General features: G+C 45.7%; 1 protein-coding gene across 1 annotated transcript in view; it reads left to right on the top strand.

Moving 5' to 3' along the window:
• LOC129385945 (uncharacterized) overlaps positions 1-11150 on the top strand; it is a 35573-nt gene extending 24423 nt beyond the window's left edge. The window contains exons 6-9 of the mRNA XM_072289441.1: positions 1388-1441; positions 2042-2113; positions 5922-5999; positions 11100-11150. Of these exons, the coding sequence (XP_072145542.1) occupies positions 1388-1441; positions 2042-2113; positions 5922-5999; positions 11100-11150 (255 nt within the window). The remainder of the gene's footprint in view (positions 1-1387; positions 1442-2041; positions 2114-5921; positions 6000-11099) is intronic.
• The last annotated feature ends 7890 nt before the right edge of the window (positions 11151-19040 follow it).

The raw sequence follows: 19040 nt of genomic DNA, 5'->3' as shown, positions 1-19040 counted from the left end.
AGACGTCCGTCGCTGGTCACACGCATGCTTCAACTGCAAACATTCTAAAGTGCATCGTTATACTGTGACACCTCTTGGCACATTTCCATCCACGGACGCTCGCTTCAGCCATCTGCACATCGATATTGTTAGCGCCCTTCTTCCCTGCGGGATACATCGCTACCTGTTAACCTGCATTGACAGGTTCACCTGGTGGCCTGAAGCGATGCCCCTCCTGGGCATAACGGCCAAATCGATAGCTCGAGCACTCATCATACTCTTGATGAGCCACTATTCCACCATTAGGACTAAGCGGGGCCGTCAATTCGCCTCAACATTGTTCAGCAATCTCTCTCGGCTCCTCTGCGTCAATGACATTGGGGAAGGGGGGGGGGGCGGAGTGGTCGCTCGTTGCTCGCCGTTGGCTATCAGCAGCGACGCGGATGTCGGTGCCAATATCAAGACTAGCTATTTTCACCCGATATCCAATGGGATCATCGAACTTTTTCACCGCCCACTGAAGGCTTCACTCATGAATTTGACTTTTCCTTTACCATGCATCGACCGCTTTCCTTTTGGTATGCATGGCATGCGCACCGCTTTTCGCAGTGAATCTGCCTCCAGCGCCGCCGAGCTTACGTTTGGCACAACTCATCGAGTCCCTGGCGAATTATTCGGCAACTCGCCCATCGTACCCACTGGCGGTTCCGACCATGCCTACCATCTACGCAGCGCTATGCGTACGGTCGTTCCTCCCCGACAACGACGTTCTTCCCGCCGGGTATACGTCAACCCTGGCCTAACTGCTCGCAGAGCTGCCCGCACGTACTTGTGTGCCACGATGCTGTGCGTGCTCCCTTACGGCCCCCGTATTGTGGTCCGTTCAAAGTACTCAAGCGTGCACCTAAAAACTTTCTATTGTTCATCAATGGCTGGGAAGACACGGTTTCTGTCGGCCGTCTGAAGCCTGCTTGTTTGGACTCCGACGCTTTAGCTACTTCTGCTACCACATTCATTCCCGACCAGGCCAGTCCTACTGGCCGCGTGCGTTTCGCACTATCACCATATGCTCTTCGCCATCCATTCAGGTCACGGCTTCCTCGCTACAAGGGAGGGGGTGGGGGGCCCTGTAGCGCACTACTATGTGCCACAGGGATCCGATCACAAAAGACGATGACGACGCTCCCAGTAGGCTGACGGTGCACGAGCAATGGAATCGGTGGTTATGAAAACGAGGGCCAGTGGTGTTTGGTCCCGCTCCCGCCTCGTCGAGCGGGCCCTGTCAAAATATAATTTCCGGACACCCGGTACCTGCGTCTGTATGGTCTCTTTTCACCCGGAACACCATACACAAGATTGGTTGTTGCGATAAAACACGATTAATGATGGATCGTCTTTTGCATCGCAGGATGAACGCAGTCCTCCCTTGCAGCTGTCGTTCAGGCGTACCACATCTGATGAGGTAATTACCTGTGTTTATCTTTGGTGACAGTAAGCAAACATTGCTTTTGCTGGAATAAGTATTGCCGTTCATGGTGGCTTCTTTTCTCTTTTAACAACGCATTCCAATGAGACTGTCAAGTAATTTAGCAGATGCCTTTTGAGTGCGCAGGCTTTCGCCTTCACATTCTTTGGCATATCCTAAAGTGATTGTGAATTTTTTCGCATGTTAGTAACCTAGTCAGGGTACTGTTTCCACTGATTGTTGTGACAATGTGGGCTATGCAGATAATCAAGGATTGCGCCAGAGGTTATCTGTTCATAGTGCGTCGCTTATGCATATGTATAACAGTTATCAACGTATGCTGCGACCATACATATTTACTTGGCACCACTATATTATAGCATAGGCAAGATTGGTTGTTACGAGACACCAAAATAACTGCTAGATTGTCTTTTTGTTTTTGTTTTATGATCGAACCGGGCCTATCATTCAGGGTCTGTTCAGTGGTTGCACGTCTCATGAGGTAATTGCTGTTTATGCTTGGTGACAGTAGACAAACTATGTTTTTGCTGGTATAAATCTTGCAATTACTGGTGGATTGTCTTTTCTGCATTCTAGGAACCATGTGAAGGCACACTTCCCGTTGAGAACGACGACATCCTGGATAATACTGACGCGGTTGACGCAGAGGTTAGCTGTGTACAACTCATTTTATGTGCAATACTTGGCGTCAGTGCGCATATTTTAGCAACCGGACTCATTTCCGCAAAATGAAATCGTATCTCTTGATAATTTCGTCATTTCTTCCGGTATTTTAAAGAGCCACCTTGCTGTAGAAATACTCTTGTTCACGGTCACTTAGGTAGCCTCATTGTTGAGATAATAGTGACAGGGGTGAGCTATGTCTATTCGGTTAATTTATCTTCTTGCACTTCAGCATGGAGATGGGAGTGGACTACGGAAGAAACAACACGGAAAAATGATGTTACGCTGCACGCATTAGTTGTGGTAGTGCGCACGTTGCCCAATCTTGCTTGAAGTTAAGCGCTGCATCGTGACGCATCATAACATAAGCAGCATGGAAAGCAGTTAACGCCAGTTTGTACGAATTCTTATTTCTTTATATGAGTTACTGCATCGCGAAAATTCTCATTACTATCACTAGCTACAAGTTCCGCGATAAGTGAGTTAAATTTGTTGAAGGTGCGTGGCAAGACTGTAAAAATGCTTGAATTCGTTTCAGCCTCTAGTTAAAGTTCATGAAAGCCGCTGTCTTCCTAGGTCAGGCGTTGGTGAAAATTTGCTGTATTAACCGTATTATTTATTTATTTATTTATTTGTTTGTTTATTAAAAGATTACTGCCAGCCTCTGATTAGAGGCCTTAAGCAGAAGGGGTTATATACATGACGAACAATAATTGAGTACAAGGTGTGAAGCGTGAGCAAAATGAAATAGCACTGAATTTGAAAATGTGAACAGCGTGTCATTTTCGAAAACGTAGCATTTAGAGCTAACAATGTACAACGATTCCAGAAGAAGAAAGTGTAAAGTGCTCTTGGCGCTAAGTTGACGAACACTTAAGAGACAGAAAAACAAAAAAAGAATATATATACAAAGCGTGGCAAACGACTTCAGAACATATATCCTATCAAACAAAACGTAGTAGCATGTATAAAAATGTGTAGCAGTGGCAAACGCATCGCAAAGTACGTGCGTTCAGTTACGTGGAAGGAGAGGCCGAAAAAAAAGAAACAAAGGTGTGAAAAAAGGAAAGGAGGGCACTGATTTACCCCGCTCATTTATACAATTTCTTTAAGCAGTTTTAAGAATGATTTATCGGTGTCGCAAGCAACCACCGCAGCAAGAAGTACATTCGATTCCCTGAAGGTTCAGGGAAAATATGAATTTCTAAACGCTTTTGTTTTGCAGTAGTAATCTTTAAGCTGCTTAGAGCGGATATACCGAGTTGATCGAAGAGCGAGAGGCTCGGTATACATGTCTTTGTCGATGCCTAATTTTCCATGATAGAGCAGATACATGTACTTTAATCGTTCTTTATATCTCCGTTTTTGTAGGGTAACTAGTTCTGCTGTTTCGAGCATATCAATTGGTGATGCCTATCGGCTAAAGGGAATTCAATAGAAATCTTATCGCCTTTCTCTTAATTTTTTCCACCTTTTTTATGTTAATATCGCTATGTTGATCCCAGACGACGGACCCATACTCGAGAATCAGGTGGACGAAAGTTTTGTAAGCTAGTATCTTTATCTCACGGGGTGAAGCAACCCCTGAAGTAACCAAGTTTCTGCATGGCTTTCTTTTCTATGTATGCCACGTGCTCATTCCACTTTAAGTCCGAGCTGCTAACTACGTCCGAATATTTATAGCTTGTCACGCCGTCTAAAATTGGCTATCGATCGAATACTGATTGTTTAAGGGTGTCGTTTCCGCGTCACGGTCATTGCTACCGTTTTTTGCGCATTTACTTTCATTTGCCATGTGCTGCACCATGACTGCATTGTAGACAGCGAGGCACTTAACAGCGATTGGTCAGTAGGACTACGGATTTCTTTATATAAAACGCAATCGTCAGCAAGCAATTTTTTTTTAGTTGGCAGTTCCTGTGCAATATCATTGATGAACATTAAGAAAAATAAGAGCCCAAGCACTGAGCCCTGTGGGATTCCGGATAGTACAGGCCCTGAAGGTGAATGTGTTCCGTCTATGTTAATAGTTTGCCATCTCGAAGTAAGGCATGCTTGAATCCAAGATAGAAGCGACTGATTTTTTAAGTATAAGTTTCAATTTTATCATGAATTTAGTGTGTGATACCCGGCCAAATGCTTTTTCTAAATCTAGAAAAATAATATGAATTTGCCCTTGCTCATCAAGAATAATTGCGAAATCCTGAATGGTTTCTAAAAGCTGAGTAGTGGTTTAAAGCCATTTACGAAGTCCATGCTGCCAGGGGTTGAGAAAACCATGAAGCTCAGGAAAAACTGCTAGTTGTTTAAAGATAATGTGCTCATAATTTATGATGAGAGCCATGGTCTAGCGACAACCTTTGATCGGTGCCATGTAAAGGGTGAATCGCCATCTGATTTTTTTTGCATCAATTATGATCACCGGCATCATTGCCATTGTAATAATCATCAGCGTGACCCTCAGAACAAAGTGGTTCGTAATCGTCATCATCATAAGCTTAGTCACATTTTTACACTGCAGTATCTTCAGGATCAACCCACGAAATAGGCTGGAAACAGGAAACCCGATACGAAAAAGTGCCAACACCTCGCTAAAGAAGACCATGTTCACATGCCAGTGTTGTTAAAGTTAGCAAGTTTCTGTCATTATATGATGCGTTATGTACGGTTGTTATTAAAACGCAAATGGAGCATTAGAAGCAAACAGGTAGTTTCTTCGCATGGAGAGGGCTTTTCAGTGAGTGCGAATGATCGCTGTACAACCTGTAAAGTATGGCGACATAAGTGACCTAGCCTGCTCCACTACGCGCGTTCTCAGGTTTATGTCTGCATTGTGCCCGCGGGGGTTAAAATTTACCGTATTTTCGGTCCAATTTTCCGTTTATATGGGCGTAGTGTACGCTTTCAAATATTAGAACAGATTCGAAAAATATTCGCATTTGCAAATAGTGAATATTCGATTCGTTATTCGAAATTATCCAATAGTCGGACACCCTAAATGATTTTACTAGTCATATACTCGACAACAATGTTGACCATGGGCTAAATTATTACATCGTATGTGGTGAACTTTCCTATTTTGTTATTTCATGAGCCCAGTGACAGCAGGTTTTTTTACTCGGCAAAGGGGCGTACTCGGTAATGCTGACATAGTTCAAACACAGATGGACAGTACAACTATCACTGACGTGTAACATTTCGCGACCGTTTGCAGAGTAGAGCGCAGCCCTGGCAAGCATTTCTATAAAAATCTGTACGCTGTCGGATTACCGAATTGTTGAATGCTATCGGATTATTCGAACTAATCAGTGTATCGCTTTCATATGTGCATTTCCTAGGAACAATGTGGGACAGAGTTTTGTGGAGTATCAATGTAAATATTCACAGCACATTTTGGGAACATGCAACACGAAACATTGGGTTAGTTTCGGCATTTATACTAAGTAGGAGAGTCTTGCTGCTGATTGCGGGCTTCAGTTTTTTGGTTAATAACGTGTGCACCAAAACCACTAATCAAATCTAACGAATTATGGGTAAATGCGCACATGAATGGCAAGTGTTCGCACTCGTGTTTGCCAAGCAGCATAGAACACCTTTAAGACCAACATTATTTATCTGGTTCACAGAGCATTTTTAGTAAAACTATAACGACAAAACCTTGAAAAAAATTAGAGATCATCCTTCTTGAATGATTGAATGCAGTCAGTATGCAGCTTGTAACAAGCACATTCAGTTCCAGAATCAATAATTTATAACTGTGCATTATTCTATTCTGTGATCTCTTGCATTCTAGGCACCAAGTGAAAATGGCCCTCCCCCAGAGTCGTCATTCTGCGGCATCTTTGGCAGCAATGAAATAATTTTGAAAAAGGTGCGTCATAGACAAGTCGGTCTTATTCAGTGTTGTGTGAAAGCTTTATAGTCTTTTGCAGGATTAGTAATACGATGTAACGCCTAGTGCCTGCGGCCGCAGCGGCTGGAATTGAAGACAATTCGCACCGTACGAAGCAGGCTTGTTAGTGTGACATCAAATAACAGTTGATGCATGGCAGTAGTGCTGGCCATGCACTGGTTAGTACTTAGTCAAACCTCTCGATAACAATGTCGTATCCTAAAAAACCTTCGTTGTAACCGCCGTTCATTATAAGCATCAATATTCGTTAGACGCTGATATTCGAGAGCAATGTATTATACTTCGTTGTATTAGATTATTGAGCCTCAATGTTTCATTTATCGTGTTCAGTCTTTAAACAATAAAGCGTCCAATTTTGCACCTGTAGTGGCAATAAGGTTGATCAAGAACATTAGCTGTACACACAGTTGTGTAGTGGCCCACTCCACGGCCCTGTTTCTAAGCGCAAGCACTTATGGCCTCCACATTTCCGCATGCATGTCATTCAACTCAAATGCATAGCGTCTCGCCAACTTCGTGAAGTGCAGTTAGGACTAGGGATCGTTTGAGCCAGAGAAGGAAGGAGGGGCTACTCATTGTCCATTACTAATCTTTCTGTAACTCGGGGCGCGGAAGCTGCTTGGAGGCGGACCATGGAGGAGACACCTGTGCTGGTTGTTTTAACCGTGTAACGGCCAACGTACCGTATCAGCTACGCCGAATTCCATGCCTTAAATGGCCATTTTAGACGTCAGAAGCTTAGCCTAACATCATTAGTTGTGTTTTTATACGCTTGAGTTATGTTTTCAGCGTGTCAGTAGCCCAACAAACCAGTTGCTAATAATTACTACGCTAATTAGGTTTTAACTCAATATTTAGTTGGACTGGCTTGTAGAGACATCCTTTCGGTGGCCAAAAATAAAGGTGGACAATATTTTTCGAATTTTCCTTGATGTATAACTATGGTTGGGCACAATGCTGTGAACTCTACGGAATTTTTTTAAGCCTTGTTTAGGAGAAAATTGAAATTTGTCCGAGCCTAGGAAATTTTCGACCTTCGACATTGAAACGTTAAAACTGCTGAGGTGATGGCGCGTTTTTATTTCAGTCACGACAAATCGGTTTCGCCTTCGCATGCGAAAGCACTTTTTACCGTACTGCAGTGGCATTGAACGCACTTCGCCAAGCTAACAACAGGGTACGTGTAGATGCCGTGATCCCTTTAACGGAGAACTGCCAGTGCTTAAAGTCATAGGGGGCCCGGGGGGGGTGGAGGGCTTTATTTTCTGAGGAGAACCAAGGCCCTCCCTCGGAAGGTCAACTTGATACCCATTTCACAAAGCGCTGCAGGCCATTTTATTAAGAGTAGTGCCTTGCGCGTGGCAATTATATCTTCAATTTTTTTCGGTTAATGATTTATTGCTCATAACAGGTTAATGTGGCGTTATCAAAAACAGGAAAACAGGTATTGTCGTACTGCTGCATGCATTTCCCTGCGGAACAGCACATGATGGTCACCACCCTTGTTCGACTAAGAATGGTGGCACAGCATACTGTTCCTTGAGCCACTTTACCGTGAAGCTACCTGTTCGTGAATTGGTGAAGGTTTAGCTTAGTTTGCTTAGGTTAGCAGTTCATTTTCCTTCGTTTAGTTGGGCTTCTTGACTACTGTGTTGCACAAAAGACGCATGAATTTTGTCTAGCTTCGTAAGTAGGTATGTGTGCAAACCATAACATATAATGGTTTAGTGGTGCCTGAGGCTGTCATATATGCAACTCATGCGCTGTGTTTTAGATAGACTAATTTCCTTTGAGTTCACATATTTTTAACCCTTTACCTTCCGAGGTATTTGTGAAAAAGAAAAACGTTTCCAAAATGCCCACTTTTTTCAAAGTGCTTGACTAAATATGGGCATGTAATAAATGACACGAAATAATATCTTTGTTTTCAGAACACCGAAAAAAATTTGTTTAACTCTAGAGAACGTCGGCTTCATTACACTGCTTGAAGTTGGGTTTCTTCAGCGCCAGTGAAGTAAACGAAAAGTATATGCCGCGAACACAACTTCTGTGGCCTATGAAACTTGAGGAAACCGACTTTCACGTAGAACCACATTTACCCATGTAGCGAAGCGCTTGTACGGCACACATCGAACCCAGTATCAGGAGTTCCTTTCCAGACTTCCCAGAGTATATGCGTTTCCTTTTTACACATTATTCACTATAAAAGTATATACCCATCATCATCGTCATCATCCTCATCATCATCCTGTTTTATGGCCACTGCAAGGACGAAGGCCTCTCCCTGCGATCTCCAATTACCCTTGTCCTGCGCCAACGAATTCCAACTAGCGCTCCAGAATTTCCTAATTTCGTCGCTCCACCTATTCTTTTGCCGTCCTCGACTGCGTTTGCCTTCTCTTGGTACCCATTCTGTAACCCCAATTGTCCATCGGTTAACTAACTGGCGCATTACATGACCTGCCCAGCTCCATTTTTTCTCTTGATGTCAATTAGAATATCGTTTATACCCCTTTGCTCGCTGATCCAAACCGCTCTCTTTCTGTTTCTTAACGTTATGCCTAGCAATGTTCGTTCCATGGCTCAATGGATGGTCCTTAACTTGTTCTCATGCTTCTTTGTCAGCCTCCAAGTTTCTGTCCCATAAGTCAGCACTGGTAAAATGCACTGATAGTACACCTTCCTTTCCAATGATAATGGCAAGCTTCCAGTCAAGAGCTAACAATGTCTGTCCTATGCAATATAACCCGTTTTTGTTCTTCTATCAATATCCTTCCCATGATCAGGGTATACCCTGTGACCAATTCACCTAGTTAAACGTACTCCTTCACATACTCTAGAGGCTGACTGGCGATCCTGAACTTTTGTTCCTTTGACCAGCTATTCATCATTACCTTTGTTCTTGTGTATATTAATCTTCAACCCCACTCTTACACTCTCTCTGTGAAGGTCCTCTATCAATTATTGTAACTCGTCTGCATTGTTGTGGAATAGAACAATGTCATCGTCGAATCGAAGGTTGCTGAGATATTTGCCGTCGATCCTTACTCCTAAGCCTTCCCAGTTTAATAGCTTGAATACTTCTTTAAAAAATCATACCAGTGGTATATATACATATATATATATATATATATATCCTAAGAAGCCAACAAACACTGACACCAAGGACAACATAGGGGAAATTACTTGTGCTTAATAAGCTAAATAAAGAAACGATAAGTTAAAGGTATATAAAGTGGATGAAAAAACAACTTGCCGCAGGTGGGAACCGAACTCACAACCTTCGCTTCTTCGGTTCCGTTCCCACCTGCGGCAAGTTGTTTTTTCATCCACTTTATTTACCTTTAACTTATCGTTTCTTTATTTAATTTATTAAGCACAAGTAATTTGCCCTATGTTGACCTTGGTGTCAGGGTTTGTTGGCTTCTTATGATATGACTAATAAAAATCGAGCCCCTCGGTTAACCCCCTTCCTTCTCGTTTATATATATATATATATATATATATATATATATATATATATATATATATATATATATATATATATATATATATATATGTATATATATATATATATATATATATATATATATATATACATATATATTCTAAACATCGTCGTTCTACACTCGCAACGTCCCCGTAACATATTGGTGAGAGGTGCGAAGTACCACGGCTGGAAACTGAGCTCCGCAGGGGACGTGGCATTACCGTCCGCACCATGAATGACGGTGAGCCCTCAGGATCAACGTCGTTGCCGCCTCCTACGTCACCGTCGCATGCTACGCCACCGTCACCTTTGGTTGTCGTTGTGCAACCCAAGGATCCTGGAACTTCCTGCGGGACCGATGGCGCCGACGTTGAAGAGTGGGAGGCCATGTACGAACGCGTGAGTGGAATCAACAGATGGGACCCTACGCTCGTGCTAACCAACCTGTTGTTCTACCTAAGAGGCATGGCAAAGGTGTGGTACGAAAACCACGAAGAGGGCCTAACCTGATGGGACCAATGCACAGAGAAAATGACAGAGTTGTTTGGCAAACCGGCCGGTCATAATATTGCCGCATAGCAGGAACTGGCCTCGCATGCCCAATCCCCCATGGAGTCCTATGTCTCGTACATCCAGGACGTGCTGGCACTTTGTCGTCAACCTTATCACGACATGACAGAAGCTGAGAAGGTGGGGCATAAATGTGCTTAAAGGCATTGCTGACGACGCGTTTAATCTGCTCATGTGCTAAGAGCAGCTCTACAGTTGACGCAGTCATTATAGAGTACCGACAATTCGAGCAGGCCAAAAGCCAACGCGTCTAGCAACCATTCGCTAGACTTCCCAATACTGCCACAACGTAGACGTGTGAAGATCAACCTGCACAGCAGCATGCGTCGCCATGAGAGGACGTGATGCGAACCGTTAGACGTGAACTGGATGCGATGGCGCCCGGAACTTTCTGTTCGCGTAGCTCTGATGCTACCACGTTTTCAGTTCCCCTCGTACAAACCGTCGTTCGCCAGGAACTTGAAAACATTGGTTTGCAGTCTGTGTGTGCTGTCGCCTATACCAGAGCTAACGAACGCTCTTCTACTATTTTCGCTCCACCTCGACGCTTCTCTCCTCGTTATCGCAACCCGACTGAGTGGAGAACTGCGGGCGACCAGCCGATATGTTTCACCTATCGCCGCATTGGTCATGTCGCCCGATACTGTCGCAACTCGTGGCTCTCAACACCTCGAAGGCCGACGCACCCGAGCCGTTTTGATAGAAATTCCCGCAATGTATTGCCCACCGCCGAGTCTAACGGTGCCGCCAACTCTGCTCGGAACAGGTGGTCCAGCCGCTCACCATCGCCGCACGGACACCAGTCTCGTTCACCGCAAACACGTCGACCATCTTCCCGTTCGCCGCTGCCTTGTCGCCTTTCGTCCCCTTTGGCTTTTGGCCGCATCGTTTCGGAAAACTAGGAAATGCAGCCCTCCGAGGTGGTGCTGCATTGCCGACTACTGCAGCAAATCCTCGGTCTGTGCCCACGAGGAGAAGTGTAATTGACGCTAAAATAGGCGGCGTACCTGTCCAAGCACTCGTCGACCCTGGAGCCCAAGTGTCTGTAAACAGCGCTAACCTATGCAGACGTTTAAAAAAGGTCCTCACCACAGCGGCTGCCCCAGTGCTTCGTGTGGAGGACGGCGGCTTTTGGTTGTTCTTGGAATGTGTATTGCCCGTTTAAGTATAGCCGGCCGCCCTACTTCTGTTCTCTTTGCCATGATCGACAAGTGCCCTCACAACGTTATCCTTGAATTGGAATTTTTATCCCTTCATTCTGCTCTCATCGACTGACTGACTGACTGACTGAAAAACTTTATTGGTCGAAGTATCGATAGAGAGCGGGTGCAGCAGTCCTTAAGGGGCCGTTCCTTATTAAGACCAGGTGGGCTCCTCATTACAGTAGCCCATTGGCTGTAGCCGCGATTCGGACACGGCCGACCAGGGCCATCTGGCTCGCCAGGTCGGAGCAGCCGAGCAGAGCCGCCTCCCTGCCCTCCCGGGTAGGGTTAGGTATAGGGGGAAGGTGCGGGGTTGACTGGCATGCCCACACCATGTGCAAAATGTCCGAAGATTTTTCCTCACAGTGCCGGCACTTCCCTGTGCACGCAGGGTCGAAATGTTTTAGGACTGCCGGGCACAACAGTGTTTTAGTATAGAAGCGAAGGAGCAAACGCTCCTCCGCCTTCGTGAGGCCGTACAGGGCTTAGGAAAGATTGCGCCAGCGTTCTTCAGTTAGAACTGCCTCAACTCGCCGATGCTTCGAGAACCACCCCACCGCACTTGTGCTGGCTTCACGATATGCGTCTGTTACCCGAGGCAGTTACTTACGTCGCTTTGACCGCCCAGCCACAGGTTCCTGACGGTGTGTTTCGCCCCATCATCGACGTGCTTTTGAACAAGAACGTTGCCGTTCCACATACACTAGTCTCTGTTACTAATAACGACGTCGTTCTACCGCTTCTCAATATAAGCTTGTGCCCTCAAGTGATTCCAGCCGGCATGTTTTTGGCCAGTGTTTCTAGTGGTTCCGAATTTAATATCGAGGATCTGAATGCCGAGAGTGGTTTATTATCACCACTTGCAACTCCCAGCTCTGGTTCCTTAACGGATGACTTCGCAAAAATGATTGCAACTGACCTCACCTCTGCACAGCCCACGTACATACGTCTCCTGCTTGACTCGTACAGTGACATCTTTGATTTTGGCGACGGGCCTTTAGGCCAAACATCTCTTGTTCAGCACCGTATAAACACTAGAGACACGAATCCTATTCGTCGGCGTTCCCATCGTGTATCGCATGCTGAACGTCGAGTCATCCAATCAGAAGTGGACAAAATGCTACCAAAGGGTCCTCCTGTTGCCCTTATGAAAAAAACAAATGTTACCTTGCATTGTTGCGTCGATTATCGCCCCTTAAATAAAATCACACTAAACTATTATGCAAAAAGGGGGTGAGGCGTGCAGACAGGACACAAGAGTAGAGAAGTGGACAACACGAACGCTGACTATCAACTAAAGGGAGCACCTAGGAGAAAAAAGAAATAAGACACAAAACTCATCTGCGCAAGCTCTGGAATGGTATCACCATGTGTCAATCGGGTACATGTGCCGGTCTACGTGAGAGATAACTGTTAAGGCACTTAATCTCTCCCTTACGTAAAGTAATTGAAGGCTGACTCACGCACGCACTTCCACCATTCTAGATATGCCATGCCTCTATCATAAGACGCGTAACTTCATTTTTATGCCTGCTATGCCTGTTATCTCTCACGTAGAACGGCACATGTACCCGACTGACACGTGGTGATACCATACCAGAGTTTGCGCAGGTGAGTTTAGTGTCTTCTTTCTTTTTTCGCCTCAGTGCTTCCTTCAGTTGATAGTCGGCATTCGTGTTTTCCACTTTCCTACTCTTGTGTCCCTTCTGCACGCCTCACCCCCTTTTGCATAATGAATCTTTACCAACTAGCTCAGCTTTCTGTCGTTCTAAGCTTCACACGACAAGACGTCTACCCACTACCACGCATCGATGACGCCTTGGACTGCTTGCACGGAGCTAAATACTTCTCGTCCATCGATCTTCCATCCGGCTGCTGGTAGATTTCAGTAGATCAAATGAAGCGCGAGAAGACGGCCTTCATCACGTGGGATGATTTATATCAGTTCAAAATCATGTCCTTTGGCCTATGCATTTTCCTGCGACATTTGAACGTATGATGGACTCACTTTTGTGAGGCTACAAATGGGCCACCTGTCTTTGTTACTTTGACGATGTCATTGTTTTTCTCCCACGTTCGGCAGCCACCTTACCCGGCTCACTGCAATTCTTTCGGCCTTCCGAAAAGCGGGCATTCAACTGAACTCCACAAAGTTTCAGTTCGGGCGCCATCAGATCACCGTGTTGGGACACCTCGTATACGCATCCGATGGCCAACCAGATCCGCAAAAAGTTCGTGCTGTACGCAGTTTCCGTCTGCCACGTTCTGCTTCTGACGTGCGCTGCTTCGTCGGCTTGTGCTCTTACTTTCGCCGTTTCGTCAAAAACTTCGCCGACGTTGCTCGGCCTTTGACAGATCCCCTAAAGAAGAACACGCCATTCTCTTGGGGCCCGGAACAGGCTCACGCGTTCGCTGCTCTCATCGGGTTTCTGACCACCCCTCTCATACTTGCCCACTGTGATCCGTCTGCACCGACCAAAGTCCACACTAAGTGAAGCAGTTACGGCATCGGCGCTGTTCTCGCCCAACAACAGCATGATACCGAGTACGTGATAGCTTACGCCAGCCACCTGGTGTGACCTGCGGAGAGAAATTACTCCATCACCGATTGGCTTTAGTTTGGGCTGTCACCAAGTTCCGGCCATATTTGTACGACCGCACGTTTTCGGTCGTTACGGACCACCACCAATTCTGCTGGCTGTCTTCCCTTCGGGACCCGACTGGACGGCTTGGTCGCTGGGCTTTGCGCCTCCAGGAATTTTCATTTAGTCTCCATTACAAGACTGGAAGGTGCGGCGGTGGCGTAGAGGTAGAACACCCGCCTCGCGTGCAAGATGTCCGTGGTTCGAATCCCGGTGCCGCGCAATTTTCCACCATATTCAAAAAAAAAATTCCCCTTTTGATAAAATTCCATAAACAGGCCTGGAGTGTGGCCTGATCCCGGTGACCAGAACCGGTAACGCACTCCCTTACCAGAGCAGGATTGGCCACCCTGGTGCAGTACTTGGCGACAACCTCCTATATGAACACAAAAATCAAACCCCGGCCCTCAGTCTCCAGCAGCTGCGAAGCAACTGACCACGGTGGCGGTCAGACCTGCGACGCTGCAGAGGGTGCTAAGAATCCCTGGCTTCGGGCAGGCCGCCATTGGAATATGAACCTGGCAACGTTTAACGCTAGAACGCTATCTAGAGAGGCGAGTCTAGCAGTGCTATTGGAGGAATTAGATGGCAGTAAATGGGATATGATAGGGCTCAGTGAAGGTGGGAGGCCAAAAGAAGCATATACAGTGCTAAAAAGCGGGCACGTCCTGTGCTACCGGGGCTTAGCGGAGAGACGAGAACTAGGATTCGGATTCCTGATTAATTAGGTTATAGTTGGTAAGATGCAGGAATTCTATATCATTAACGAGAGAGTGGCAGGTCTTGTTGTGAAACTTAATAAGAGGTACAAAATGAAGGTTGTACAGGTCTATGCCGCTACATCCAGTCATGATGACCAGGAAGTCGAAAGCTTCTACGAAGACGTGGAATCGGCGATGGGTAAAGTCAAAACAAAATACAGTATACTGATGGGCTACTTCAATCCCAAGGTAGGCAAGAAGCCGGCTGGAGACAAGGCAGTAGGGGAATATGGCATAGGCACTAGGAATAGCAGGGGATAGTTATTAGTAGAGTATGCGGTACAAAATAATATGCGAATAATGAATACCTTCTTCCGCAAGCGAGATAGCCGAAAGTAGACGTGGAGGAGCCCGAACGGCGAGACTAGAAATAAATAGATTTCATACTCTGCGCTAACCCTGGCATCATACAAGATGTGGACGTGCTCAGCAAGGTGCGCTGCAGTGACCATAGGATGGTAAGAACTCGAATTAGCCTAGACCTGAGGAGGAAACGGAAGCAACTGGTAGATAAGAAGTCGATCAATGAGTTAGCGGTAAGAGGGAAAATAGAGTAATTCCAGATCAAGCTACAGAACAAGTATTCGGCTTTAACTCAAGAAGAGGACCTTCGTGTTGAAGCAATGAACGGCAATCTTGTGGGCATCATTAAGGAGTGTGCAATAGAAGTCGGTGGTAACTCCGTTAGACAGGATACCAGTAAGCTATCGCAGGAGACGAAACATCTGATCAAGAAACGCCAATGTATGAAAGCCTCTAAACCTACAGCCAGAATAGAACTGGCAGAACTTTCGAAGTTAATCAACAAGCGTAAGACAGCTGACATAAGGAAGTATAATATGGATAGAATTGTACATGCTCTCAGGAACGGAGGAAGCCTCAAAGCAGTGAAGAAGAAACTAGGAATTGGTAAGAATCAGATGTATGCGTTAAGAGACAAAGCCGGCAATATCATTACTATTATGAATGAGATAGTTCAAGTGGCTGAGGAGCTCTATAGAGATTTATACAGTACCCGTGGCACCCACGACGATAATGGAAGAGAGAATAGTCTAGAGGAATTCCAAATCCCACAGGTAACACCGGAAGAAGTAAAGAAAGCCTTGGGAGCTATGCAAAGGGGGAAGGCAGCTGGGGAGAATCAGGTAACAGCAGATTTTTTGAAGGATGGTGGGCAGATTGTTCTAGAGAAACTGGCCACTCTATATACGCAATGCCTCATGACTTCGAGCGTACCGGAATCTTGGAAAAACGCTAACATACTCCTAATCCATAAGAAAGGGGACGCCAAAGACTTGAAAAATTATAGACCGATCACTTTACTGTCCGTTGCCTACAAAGTATTACTAAGGTAATTGCAAATAGAATCAGGAACCCCTTAGACTTCCGTCAACTAAAGGACCAGGCAGGATTCCGTAAAGGCTACTCAAGAATAGACCATATTCACACTATCAATCAGGTGATAGAAAAATGTGCGGAATATAACCAATCCTTATATATAGCTTTCATTGACCACGAGAAATCGTTTGATTCACTCGAAACCTCAGCTGTCATGGAGGCATTACGGAATCAGGATGTAGACGAGCGGTATGTAAAAATACTGAAAGATATATATAGCGGCTCCACAGCCACTGTAGTCCTCCATAAAGAAAGCAACAAAATCCCTATAAAGAAAGGTGTCAGGCAGGGAGATACGATCTCTCCGATGCTATTCACAGCGTTTTTACAGGAGGTATTCAGAGACTTGGATTGGAAAGAATTGGGGATAAGAGTTAATGGAGAATACCTTAGTAACTAGCGATTCGCTGATGATATTGCCTTGCTTAGTAACTCAGGGGACCAACTGCAATGCATGCTCACTGACCTGGAGAGGCAAAGCCGAAGGGTGGGTCTAAAAATTAATCTGCAGAAAACTAAAGTAATGTTTAACAGTGTCCGAAGGGAACAGCAGTTTACAATAGGTAGTGAGGCACTGGAAGTGGTAAGGGAATACATCTACTTAGGACGGGTAGTGACTGCGGATCCTGATCATAACACTGAAATAATCAGAAGAACAAGAATGGGCTGTGGTGCGTTTGGGAGGCATTCTCAGATCATGAGCAGCAGATTGCCATTATCCCTCAAGAGAAAAGTTTATAACAGCTGTGTCTTACCAGTACTCACGTACGGGGCAGAAACCTGGAGGCCTACGAAAAGGGTTCTACTTAAATTGAGGACGACGCAACGAGCTATGGAAAGAAGAATGATTGGTATAACGGTAAGGGACCAGAAAAGAGCAGATTGGGTGAGGGAACAAACGCGAGTTAACGATATCTTAGTTGAAATCAAGGAAAAGAAATGGGTATGGGCAGGACATGTAATGAGGAGGGTAGATAACCGATGGTCATTGAAAGCTACGGAATGGATTCCAAGGGAAGGAAAGCGTAGCAGAGGGCGGCAGAAAGTTAGGTGGGCGGATGAGATTAGGAAGTTTGCAGGACAACATGGCCACAATTAGTACATGACCGGGGTAGTTGGAGAAGTATGGGAGAGGCCTTTGCCCTGCAGTGGGCATAACCAGGCTGATGTTGAAGATGATGATGATGCTGACAAGACTGGACGCCTCCACAAGTACGCTGACCACCTGTCGCGTTACCTCGTGGATGCTCCCGACCCTGTTTCGAATGACCAGGTGACCAGCGTGATGGCTTTGACTGACATGACTGACATGCGCGCTGAACAACAACGCGACGAATTTTTACAGTCCATCATCGCCGGAGTGCAATCTGGTGGCACCGACGGCACATGCCGCATGTTCGTGCTGTATGGCGGCATCCTCTACCACCGCAATATCAACCCTAACGGCCCTGAGTTGCTCCTTGTCCTTCCTCGTCATCTGCGATGCGTCGTCCTCGAACAACTTCACGATGCACCAACGGTGGGACAGCTTGAAGTTTTGCGTACATGTGACTGCGTACGACGCCGGTTCTTCTTACCGGGTCTCTACCGCTCTGTGCGTCGTTATGTCGCAACTTGCGAATTGTGTCAGCTCCGGAAGAAACCTACCCTGGAACATGTCGGACGACTCCATCCAATTGAAGTTCCCTCTGAACCGTTCTCTCGCTTAGGCCTCGACCTGCTCGGCTCTTTTCCGACAATGACTAGAGGGAACACGTGGATCGCTCTCGCTACGGATTACGCGACACGCTACACGCTACACGATAACAAAGGCGCTGCCGACAAGTTGCGTGGCGTTTCCTCCACGACGTCATTGTCCACCACGGTGCACCTCGACAGTTACTCACAGATCGCGGCCGCTCGTTCTTATCTCGAGTTGTCGACGACCGCCTCCGCTCTTGTGCCGCTGAGCACAATCTGTGCACCGCCTACCACCCACAAACGAACGGTCTTGCGGAACGTCTCAACCTAACAATCACAGAGATGCTGTCGATGTACGTCTCCAACGACCACCGCGACTTAGATGCCACGCTGGCTTACGTGACGTTTGCGTATGACTCGTCTCGACATCACACCGCAGGGTATTCACCCTGTCATCTCTCGTATGGTCGCGACCCCACACTGCCGTTTTACACCATCCTCCTTGCTTTGCCACGTGTTGCAACTGAGTACGCTCGTGAAGTAATAGATCACACTCACATGGCAAGCCAAGTCGCCCGATCTCGTTTATTAGCCTCGCACCATATACAAAAACAGCGTTACGACCGCTGCCATCGCGATGTTCAGTTAGCCCCAGGTGCTTGGGTGCTGCTTTGGTCACCATGTCGTCGGGTTGGCATCTCCCAGAAGCTTCTTTCTCGCTACACAGGGCCTTATGAAGTCCTACGCGAAGTTAACGATGTAAATTACGAGATTTCTTCGCTACACTTAAATGCATCCTCAAATCAGACGCCTGTTGACGTCGTGCACGTATCGCGGCTTAAGAGGAAGCTTTAGCTCAAGTGCTCCTATCTAAATACATGCAAAAGGAGAATTCGTTTTTCTCTGCAACCACTGCACCAAATTTGACGAGGTTTGTTGCATTAAAAAGAAAAACTTAAAATCTAGTGACTGTTGGTTTCTAATTATTCAGTTAGGTCGTAAATTTTTATTAAAAAATGGCAAAAATAAAAAAATTTCAGAAAACGAAACTATCAAGTTTAGAACTTTGTAACTGAACAACTAAAAACGATAATACCATTCATTGAATTGCATCTAATAGTACATCCAAAGCGGACAAAATCAATATGTGACACGTGAATATAAAAAAAATTTAATAGTAAGCAAATAGAAGTCTTGCAAAACCCTTGTAACCAACGTAACAAATTCACATAAAACGTAAAATGACATTAGGAATT

The sequence above is a fragment of the Dermacentor andersoni genome, chromosome 7 (assembly GCF_023375885.2).
Source record: "Dermacentor andersoni chromosome 7, qqDerAnde1_hic_scaffold, whole genome shotgun sequence".
Taxonomy (NCBI): domain Eukaryota; kingdom Metazoa; phylum Arthropoda; class Arachnida; order Ixodida; family Ixodidae; genus Dermacentor; species Dermacentor andersoni.
The sequence above is the reverse complement of the archived record's forward strand: the minus strand, read 5'-3'. Positions and strand labels throughout refer to the sequence as shown.